The 10,020-nt window shown below is 37.2% G+C and overlaps 1 protein-coding gene and 1 pseudogene across 1 annotated transcript; both read right to left on the reverse strand.

Annotated features, from left to right (window-relative positions):
- The window catches only part of LOC105119517 (fruit protein pKIWI502-like), a 3,995-nt pseudogene extending 2,207 nt beyond the window's left edge, over positions 1-1,788 (reverse strand).
- A 1,895-nt stretch (positions 1,789-3,683) lies between these two features.
- On the reverse strand, positions 3,684-7,457 carry LOC105119519 (ATP synthase subunit beta, mitochondrial-like). The gene is made up of 9 exons (XM_011017661.1): positions 6,851-7,457; positions 6,061-6,136; positions 5,881-5,969; positions 5,596-5,713; positions 5,416-5,519; positions 5,171-5,329; positions 4,851-5,075; positions 4,445-4,756; positions 3,684-4,250 (listed from the first exon to the last, which is right to left on the reverse strand). Exons 1-9 carry the CDS (start codon positions 7,328-7,330, stop codon positions 4,134-4,136), a joined length of 1,680 nt encoding a protein of 559 aa, XP_011015963.1. The 5' UTR covers positions 7,331-7,457; the 3' UTR covers positions 3,684-4,133.
- Between the last annotated feature and the right edge of the window lie 2,563 nt (positions 7,458-10,020).

Genomic DNA, 10,020 nt, shown 5'->3' on the forward strand with positions numbered 1-10,020 from the left:
AAAGAGTGTAAATTGTGGGATGGCATGATTAATAAAATGAGAAATCCAATCAAGAAATAAACCCAAAAGAAGTTGCAGCATGCTCTGGCATATAATGAAGATTTTTTCCATACATCATATACCATCTGCATTAATTTGCAATGATTTGATGAAATGAGGAAAAATTCCATGCTGATGCAAGGCAAAACATGCACTTAATGATCAAGACCACTTTCCTAATTTATAATTTGCAAGTAATGCCCAAAGTTAGATCATGAGTAACATGGCAAATGAATGAACAACGCATTTTTAGGAATTATAAATGCAGGAAACATTATGAGAAAACAAATAAGTGAAGGCTTATAAAAAACCTCAGTCATCTGTTTCTGCCCACAGAGAACAACACCAGTGCCAGTAGGACTATAAATTTGCTTGGCCCTGGAAAAAGCAGCCTGAAAAACCAAAGATATGAATAGATGTTAATCAGATTTTCCCAGATCAACAATCTTAAAAAGCAAGTCTGCACAATCTACCTGTACATAGTTACTTTCACCCGTCCAATTATCATCTGGTTGTGATAACACCGGCATGTTCTTAACACCAGAAGACTCCCAGTCTTTAAACCTATCCTATAGGAGGAAGAATCACAAGCTTCAATCAACTCCACCAAAAGCAACTGGACAAGAAAGAGCAATTCCACAGCAGCATGCCATAAAGAAGAGAAAAAAGCAAGCAAACCCGGTAAGCCATTCTCTTTAGGTTTCTAGCCCCATAATACAGCCTCACATCAGATCTTTTATCAGCATTAAAACCTGACTCAATAAGAGATCGAATTGGACTGCAGGAGAGAAAAGAACGAAAATAGTACAGAAATTGACAAAGTAAAAGCATATATTAAGAATACTTAAGAGTTCAGATGTTGAAGAAATCAATGGCAATGAAGCAAGGTTGCTAAATGCCAAAATAAGAAACATCTAGTACTGGCTAAATGGCACACTCTACTTCTACTTCAGGTTTACTACAAGCAAGGATTTGGCTAAGAAAATGTAACTTCTTCTTTTGATGGAAAATGATGCTTGTGTTAATATATCAAAATGCAATATATTAATTATCAAATTGCATCATCTGATGTTAGAAATTATCCTATGGAAGGCAAAAGCTCATGAAACTGAATAGCACCAATTTTCCATTCTAAGATTTTGTGTACAATAATTTTTTGGCAGAAATGAGCAATATTCACAGGTTCATTTCTCATCAAGAGAGCATCGAAAACAAAAGGAGAGAAAGAAATCGCACCTGATACCAGATCCAGTGGCGAAAATCAGAACCGTGGGATATTTCTCGGCAGGCTCAATTTGATCAATGTCGAAACCTCTACCCATAGCTTGGCTCAATTCCACCACATCTCATCTTTTAAGCCCGCACAACAGCTCTGCCGTCGATCCAGCCACGCTCTACACTAAAAAGTCAAACGCACCTTTTGAAGCTGCGTCGGACGGCGGCGAGGCGATGGCCAGCAACGATGGCTTCTCCACGTCGGGGACGAGTAGCTGTAAGTACTGTCCAGCACGTGTGTGTGACGCTGCGAGGTCTGGAGAGTCTAAAACGTCGATTCTCACGTGGAAGAGTGATTCGGCTGCTGGTTCAATCCCGGAGAGAGGCGCTTGTGTCCAGACTGTTCTGTCTTGCCATACTGCAGCGGCGACCGTGGCTAGACCCCGCATGCGGTGATGTCTGAGGTGTGTGGTTAAGTGGTTTGGAGCTAGGCGGAGTAGGACAGCCATGGAAAGGAGGGGAGGGTAATGGTGCGCATGGGGAAGAGGCGATGATAAAGAGAGAAGAGTAGAAGGAGAGATAGTAACTTTACGGTGGTTTATGGGAGAAGCGGGTGGTTGGGTCCCTAGAGGTTGACGGTGGTTTGTGGGAGAAGCGGGTGGTTGGGTCCCTAGAGGTTGGCGGCGCTAGAGGTGGCAGAGGTGGCGTTTGATATAATGCGCCGTTGGTGAATTGTTTTGAGTGAGTTGCCACTTGTCATGTCCTCGAGTGATCCTGTAAATATATATGCTAATTAGTGGGCCCGTGAATTTGTTGTCTGCTGCAGTATAGTTTCATAAAGGGAAAGTATACTTTACCCCCTACAGTGTTATTTTAAATATCAATTAATTCCAAAACCTTTTGACCTTGTTAAGTCTGCCCAAATATAACCCAAGTAGAGAGGCAGATGAAATATTTGGTGCAATTAAAAATTTTATGGTTCTACTATGGAAGTGATTATTTTTAAAACTTAAAAAATATATTAAACAGATATTTTTATATAAATATTAAAATAATTTAAAAATATAAAAAAATCATTTTTTTATAATACTGTGGTCATAGCCAAAACAAGCATTTCTATTTCAAAAGTTGAAATAAGCTTCAACCTCTTTAAGTGGCAACAATTCATAGTGAATTTTAATTAACTAATTTGTATAAAAAGTACACATAAAGGCTAATAAAGTAGAAGAAATTTATTATGATTCTATATTAAAATTATCATTTATAATAAATTGAATTTTAATTTAGCATCCAAGATAGAAGAATTTAATTTAAACGTGGAAATTGGATGTAACTAACAATTGATAAATAGAGGTGAAGTTCTCTAGCATCAATTAAATTAAAAAAAAATGAAATTTAATTGATAATAAAATAATTTTTTAGGATACTTTCTCTTCATAAACAACTCCACAACACGACCATATTTTGGCAAGGGAAAAAAAACACAAACCATGTATTCAAATTGAACTTCTATTATAAACACAAACCCACAGGTCATCAAGTGATTTTTTTTATAAATCTAGAAAGCTGTTTTAGTGTGTGTTTTTTTTAAATAGTTATTTCGATATAAAAAAAAAAAGATCCACACGAATAACGTCCAAATCCATCCCGAGTCGAGAGGTTACAAGGTTCACCTCCCATAACATGCCCTGTAACCCATGGATCATAGCTCATAAAGCTGTAACTTGTTCTCTACTTATTTCGTTCAAAAGTTTCATAATCTTATATCTCTTCTTTTTTTTTTAGATTAACGTGGGTGTCCGGGCCAGCTTGCGCGCACCACGACTAATCCCACGGGCCCTGAAGTTAACGACCATGTAAGTCTCCAGTGGCCATCATATGAGCAACCAAGGACTCGAACCTGAGACCACAGAGGGAGCAAACCCCTTGATCCCAAGTCTTTACCACTTGGTCACCACCTAGATGGTTATCTTATATCTCTTCTTTCATTTGCCCAGTCCTTGCGTTTATTAATAACCAAGCTTCCTCTTGCTACACGTAATAAAATCTCAACTAATAGACGCACAATTCAAAGATTCTCAAAACACAAACTTTCCATAAACGTAATGGGTAGAATATATACATGCCATCTCGTTGCCAGAACCAAAACCTTGACTTTCATAAGACGACGTTTGATGCCAGAGAGTAACATGTTCAAGTTTTTTATTTTTAAGATTGAGCTTTGCAATGACAATTAGGTGAAGACACATTTCAAAGGATGGCATAGTAACTAACCAACCAGCCCTTTCACTGCCACAACCAAATCATTCGCGGTCAACCTCGGCAAATATTGCAGACATATACAGAACTCAGGTCCCCGACAAACTACTATAGGAGCCTATCATCGTATATTCCTCACCAATAAACTCTAAACTACAGAATAATCAAGATGCAAACAGAATTTCTGATTAACAAAACCAGAAACTATTCCGTTCAAAAGCCCTGTCCAAACAAATTGTACCAGCTACACTAGAACAAGTTAACAGACGTGAGTTCAATTGAACCCGTTTTGCAATATTCAAAACAGGATTATCCGTAAACGCTGTCAGAAAGATTCTCAAGAGATAATTGACAGTTGATAAAGGAAAAATATACAAGCCCGCCTCCCCATGTTGCCCCATCATTCAAGCAACACGGAGGAAGGGGGGCTTGGCTGGACAGGGCTCAGCTCTATTCCTCTTTCACACTCTGCAACAACATTAAAACAGAAATTGCAAATCCTGACAAATTTGATCTCAAAAAATGAACATCTTGTTGCTAGCATCACCAGCACCACCTTAATTATTGATTTTTGCAATTATCAGTTTAAGGGAAGAAAAGGAGAAAAAAAGTTGGTCTGTTTAAGCAGTAGCAGATTCCTTGGAAATCTTTTCAGCCTTGGCAATAACCTCCTCAATACCGCCAACCATGTAAAATGACTGCTCTGGAAGGTCATCGTATTTCCCATCCAACACACCCTGCCATACAAAAAACAGAATTGCCAACGAATTAAATCTATGATTGTAGCAGAACCCAACCAGACAGCAAATGTCATCTAGCCAAGCAAATGCAATATAAAAAAATCTGCCAGACAGGACCAACTTGTGGGTTCATGTTTGTGCAAGTGTCACAGATAGAGAGGGGCAGAAAGGAGAAGGATAAGGAAAAGCACCTGGAAGCTTTCTACACTCTCCTTCAACTCGACGTACTTTCCAGGAGCACCAGTGAAAACTTCAGCAACATGGAAGGGCTGGCTCAAGAACCTCTGAATTTTACGAGCACGGGCAACTGTCAGCTTATCATCTTCACTGAGCTCATCCATTCCCAAAATGGCAATAATATCTTGCAAATTCTTATAGTTCTGAAGAACCTTCTGCACACCACGAGCAGTGTTATAGTGGTGCTCACCCAAAATATGAGGTGAGAGCATACGAGATGTAGAATCAAGGGGATCCACAGCAGGATAGATACCAAGCTCAGAAATCTGTCCAATAGGAGTGGCAATATAGCGATTAGGATTTATATTAGCACCACAAATGCTGTGACTGCTAGCCTACTTCAAGTAAACACATCCATACCTGTCGTGACAGCACAGTTGTGGCATCCAAGTGAGCAAAGGTTGTGGCAGGAGCTGGATCTGTCAAATCATCAGCAGGCACATAAATAGCTTGGACAGAAGTAATAGAACCTTTCTTAGTTGTTGTAATCCGCTCTTGAAGACCTCCAAGATCTGTAGCCAAGGTTGGCTGATAACCGACAGCAGATGGGATACGACCAAGCAATGCAGACACCTCTGAGTTAGCCTGCAGGACAAAGAGCAAAATAAAAGATTTGTAACTCAGCAACAGGAAACAAGTTAAGATGTTTCAGCCAGAAATCCACTGTCATTGAATTTTACCTGGGTAAAGCGGAAAATGTTGTCAATGAAGAGAAGCACATCTTGCCCTTCAGCATCACGGAAGTGCTCAGCCACAGTAAGCCCAGTGAGACCAACACGAGCACGAGCACCAGGGGGCTCGTTCATTTGACCATACACAAGAGCACATTTGCTCTCGGCCTAATATGAAGAAAGAGAAATTATAAAATTTCAGTAAATATTAACTTGAAAATTAAAATAGAAAAATAGATGAATGGCCTACTGACCTGCTGATCCCCTAGCTTAATGACACCACTTTCAATCATTTCTCTGTACAAGTCATTTCCCTCACGGGTACGTTCTCCAACACCAGCAAAGACAGAGAAACCACCTGATCACAGAAAACCATAAAAATCAGCAGAATGTGAAAAAAAAAAAATTTGTATTACTGTAGGAGCCAAACAAACCATGAGCTTTTGCAACATTGTTGATAAGTTCCATAATAAGCACAGTTTTTCCAACACCAGCACCACCAAACAGTCCAATCTTTCCTCCTCTTTGGTATGGTGCAAGGAGATCGACAACCTGTAGGGAGGAAATAAGAGAGCATAAATTCCAAATGCTAGCATCAAGTTTCAGCTGTTGAAGCACATGAAACATGAAAACAACATCCATCCTGTTTAAAATGGATGAAAAAAATAAGAACCTAGGCATCAACTAAAATTCTAAATAAGACTATATATGTTGGTTACCTTAATACCGGTAACAAGGATCTGTTGCTCAGTTGCTTGCTCAACAAAAGCAGGAGCTTCCCTGTGAATAGGCAAGTAGTGCTCCGTCTCTGATGGGGATTAAAACATAGTCGTTGAAAATTTTCACATCATAATAGTATACTATACTGATCAAATGATTAAGGTTTGCATATATCTTACTGAGATCCCCCTTCTCGTCAATGGCTTCTCCAATGACATTGATGATACGACCAAGGGTGGCCCTACCTACAGGCACCTATAGAGCATATGCCAGTAAAGAAATCAGCTTAGAAGATGCAACTTTTAACAGAGACATAGCACAAATAATACCTACTTGAAAACCACAGACAAACCCCGCAATAACAAACCAGAGCAATAAAAAATAAAACATTATAAAGGAAACACCAATGCACAAGGGGTAGATACACTAGCCAAGCATCAGAGTTTTGAACTTAGCCTGCACTAAAAAATTTATCCTTCCCAGTGTCAGCAATCATATTTCAAATAAAACCTTGATCCACAGCAACACCACATCAAAGAGATCACCCTAAGAAACTAAACAGTTACATAAAATCCAGTAACATATAAGTGCGCAATTGAACCTATTAGATTCAAGCCTTTTTTTCCGGTTTCCAATCAAATATATCCTTTATTTCATTAAAAAAAATCTCCTTTCAACTTTCCCATTTTCCTGCACTAAAAGTAGAATCACACCAAACAACAAAAAAAAAAAACGGATCCCAATTTCCAGAGTTTCCAATTTCCACAAAACCCTATTCCAATTTTATCGCTGCAATAATCATAGCAAACAAATACCCAGATCTACAATAAAAAGAAAAACCCATCTTAACATGGATCATCACACTCTAAAAGGAAAATCGAAAGACAACAAAAGCCCAGCATTTCTCATCAGATACCATGAAATTGAAAAACAAACATAACATAAGAAAAACTGAACGAATTTTCTTACAGTAATTGGAGACCCGGTGTTTAGCACAGGCTGGCCTCTAACCAAACCTTCAGTACCATCCATAGCAATGGTCCTAACAACACTCTCACCCAAATGCTGCGCCACTTCAAGGACCAAACGGATCGAGTGTCCCTGAACCTCCAACGCCGTCAAAATCGGAGGCAAACCCTCGTCGAACTTCACATCCACAACGGCACCAATAACCTGACACACATGCCCGATCGAACCCTTGCCGGTAAACTCATCGATGATCTTCCCCTTCGTTCCCTCCGATTTGGCAGGAGGCGGTTTTGACGAAGGCGATGCTGCGGCTGCAGAGGTTGCGTACTCAGCCGCGCGGTTTAGAAGGTAGCCGTAAGGTGACGCGCGGCGCGTGCAGGATGTAGAGAGCTTAGGGTGAGAATTTGATAGAGTAGATTTGGAGAGAGATCGGCGAGAAGTTGATCGGAGAAGAGAAGATAAAAGCCTGCGTGAAGCCATGGTTAGGGCTTCAGAGGAGGATGGAGACAGAGAAAGGGAGGGGTGAATGTTAGGGTTTGTGAGACCGATATACTGTTATATGTAGCTAAGGCTCAGCTAATAGCAGATCTGATTCACTGCTTTACCGTTACTGACTTACTGTGACTTTATATTGGAAAATTCTATTTATGTTTTTTCTATTTTTGAATTTAGTTTCCTTCGTTTGTTGCTGCTGACAAGGTTGTAATGTGGAGCCATACGACTGGGAGTGAAACGATGGCGTATAGGGCATTGACGAAATCCTTGGCCACTGGAGTTGATAATTTCAAAGAAGACACGTGGCGAGCAGTTGGGATTCGATGGATGCTGTAAACGGCGTCGTCTTTGTCTGGAAGACAAGTTGCCCTCTCCTTCAGTTTTCGGGGCGCGTCTTCAGATCAGGTTTTAATGGAGTGTGTTGAGTGACTAGAATTTTATTAGTATACAGAAATACCATTGTAACCTTGGCTTGTTGTTACAAATAATCTACGAGGAAACAAGAAGTTAAAGCCGTCCGGACTAAACTACCCTGGTCTCCGGCACCAATCCGAAAGTTATGGGTGGGGGGCAATGTTGTTTTTGATGATTGGTTTCTCTTTTCCTTTTTTTGTAGAAAGAATATATTGAATTGCTCAAAAAAAAAGAGAGAGAAAGAACAGCAGTCTGTGGTGTGTTGGGTGGAGACCTTTGAAATCAGAGATTCTTGACTACATTTGTAATTTTCTCCTGATGACATTGATTTTGAATCAGATACAACTTCTTTGTTGTTTTAATTTCTAGTGTGTTATATCTAAAGACACGATAATCCTAAATAACTCTACCCCGTCCGATGAAACTAAATAACGTTGTTGTACAGTACAGATAGATGGGTAGACATGGATTGATAATATCAATATACATTTGTAATCTCCTTTGTTTCAACCCCTGTGATTAATTGGTTTTTGATCGTTATATTTTCTTAATTTTTTTAGTTTTATTTTTTAATTTTTTAGAATGATGTACAATCAAGAGAAGCAAAAACAGAAGAGTTAAATTATCCATGATTTTAGCCATACACATTCCGTATTTAATTTAAATCACTGTCGGTATTGTCAGCAGAATAAATCAGCATGAGCATGCATGATAATTAGATATCATTGTGTCCGGCTCATTTATAAAAAGCATGGTGGATCTCTTCTTGATGAAGATCCCAGCTCTGGGCCTAAATTGCAGTAGATTTACGCTGTCACATCTCGAACATCACCCTTGTGTTGATTTTGAACCGTCTATCAGAATTGGAGCCCGCCTGGTCAGTTCTGGCCCAATCATACACCTGACTTTTGCATTTTTAGCCCATGGTGATTATCCGCTCAGGATTTGGGTTTCGGAAAATACACTCGGTTGGCTGACTAACTTTGATACCGTTATTCGTTTTTTATTTCACGCACCGTTAGCCTCGTATAATAAAAGAGAGATGATTAATATTTTATAAGTTCCATCTTAACTAATTTCTATAAAACTATAAGTAAAGGCTGTGTGCTTCGTATTTATTGTTCTACTAAGATAAACTTAAATTTAAGGGTTCAAAACCCCCTCCAGAAACTAATCTCTTTTGAGCCCAGCTAGTAAAATAATCCACTCTTTTTTTACACTACTATGTTTTAAATTATACTATCTTTATATATCTTTATATTTGTTAAGTATACAAAAAATTTTAAACAACCTATTATATTTTCAATTTTGGTATCATATAAAAAATAATATATAAAAAATAAATTTTTATCAGTATTCTAAAAAGATATTCTTAAAAGATGATTCAACCCGATGACAAATAAAAATATTAAATAAAAATTAAAAAAATTTATAATAAAAATAAAAAAATTTAAAGTTAAATGCTGACAAGCCAAACACTAAAAGATGAGTTGAAAATAAAAAAATTAATTTAAATTAATTTGACTTACATTTGATAGAGGATGAGATATTGAAATAAACTCATATAAAAATCATAAAACTAAAATTCTAACCTAGTATTGCAAAATAATAATTTTTTTTTAAGGAACCTGAAAATAATTAAAATCAAATCAAACTAATTTTTAAAATTCACTATATTGTAAAACTGGATTATTTTATAACATGTAAAAAAAAATCACAAAATAAAATTCTTGGTTATTTTAAAAAAAAAGACAACAATAAAGTGATTAAAGACTAAAGCTAGTATAAAAAATAAATGAAATAAAACAATAAATTATTAAATTGAAAAATAAAACAAATCAAAAAATGCTAAAAACATAGGAAAAAAAGCAACGAAAATAGTGAAAATAATTAGAAAAACACAGAGTGGTTATTATAAATGACGTCTGATCACTTTTTATTTTTTAACCTCGTTAAAAAATTGAATGGCCTATTTTAATAATTACAAAAAAATTATAAAAATATAAAAATACTTTTGAATAATTTTAATCTATTTTACTTTTAAGAACGAACAGTTTAGTTATTACACTTTCAATCAAAACATAAAAGAAGTGAATACCCCTGGACCCCAACATGACTCTTTTTTTCGGAAGGGCATTTATGCATAAAACTAATCTGCCTCTAATTGTTATAATAATAACAATTAAATATAGTAAAATATCATCTTCTCATTATTCTTTGCTGCCAAGGACAAAATAACCGTTTTACCATTGAAATCTCTG

This window comes from Populus euphratica, unplaced genomic scaffold, assembly GCF_000495115.2.
Source record: "Populus euphratica unplaced genomic scaffold, PopEup_1.0 scaffold3032.1, whole genome shotgun sequence".
NCBI lineage: Eukaryota > Viridiplantae > Streptophyta > Magnoliopsida > Malpighiales > Salicaceae > Populus > Populus euphratica.

Bases quoted from the DNA above. Each gene is read 5' to 3' on its own strand.
- LOC105119519 (XM_011017661.1), bottom strand. From the start codon at position 7,330: ATGGCTTCACGCAGGCTTTTATCTTCTCTTCTCCGATCAACTTCTCGC. The intron at 5,520-5,595 runs GTTTGTTTGGCT...TTCTGTGATCAG, and splicing joins CAATGTTGCAAAAGCTCATG to GTGGTTTCTCTGTCTTTGCT. The intron at 4,757-4,850 runs GTATGGATGTGT...CCTATTGGACAG, and splicing joins CAACTGTGCTGTCACGACAG to ATTTCTGAGCTTGGTATCTA.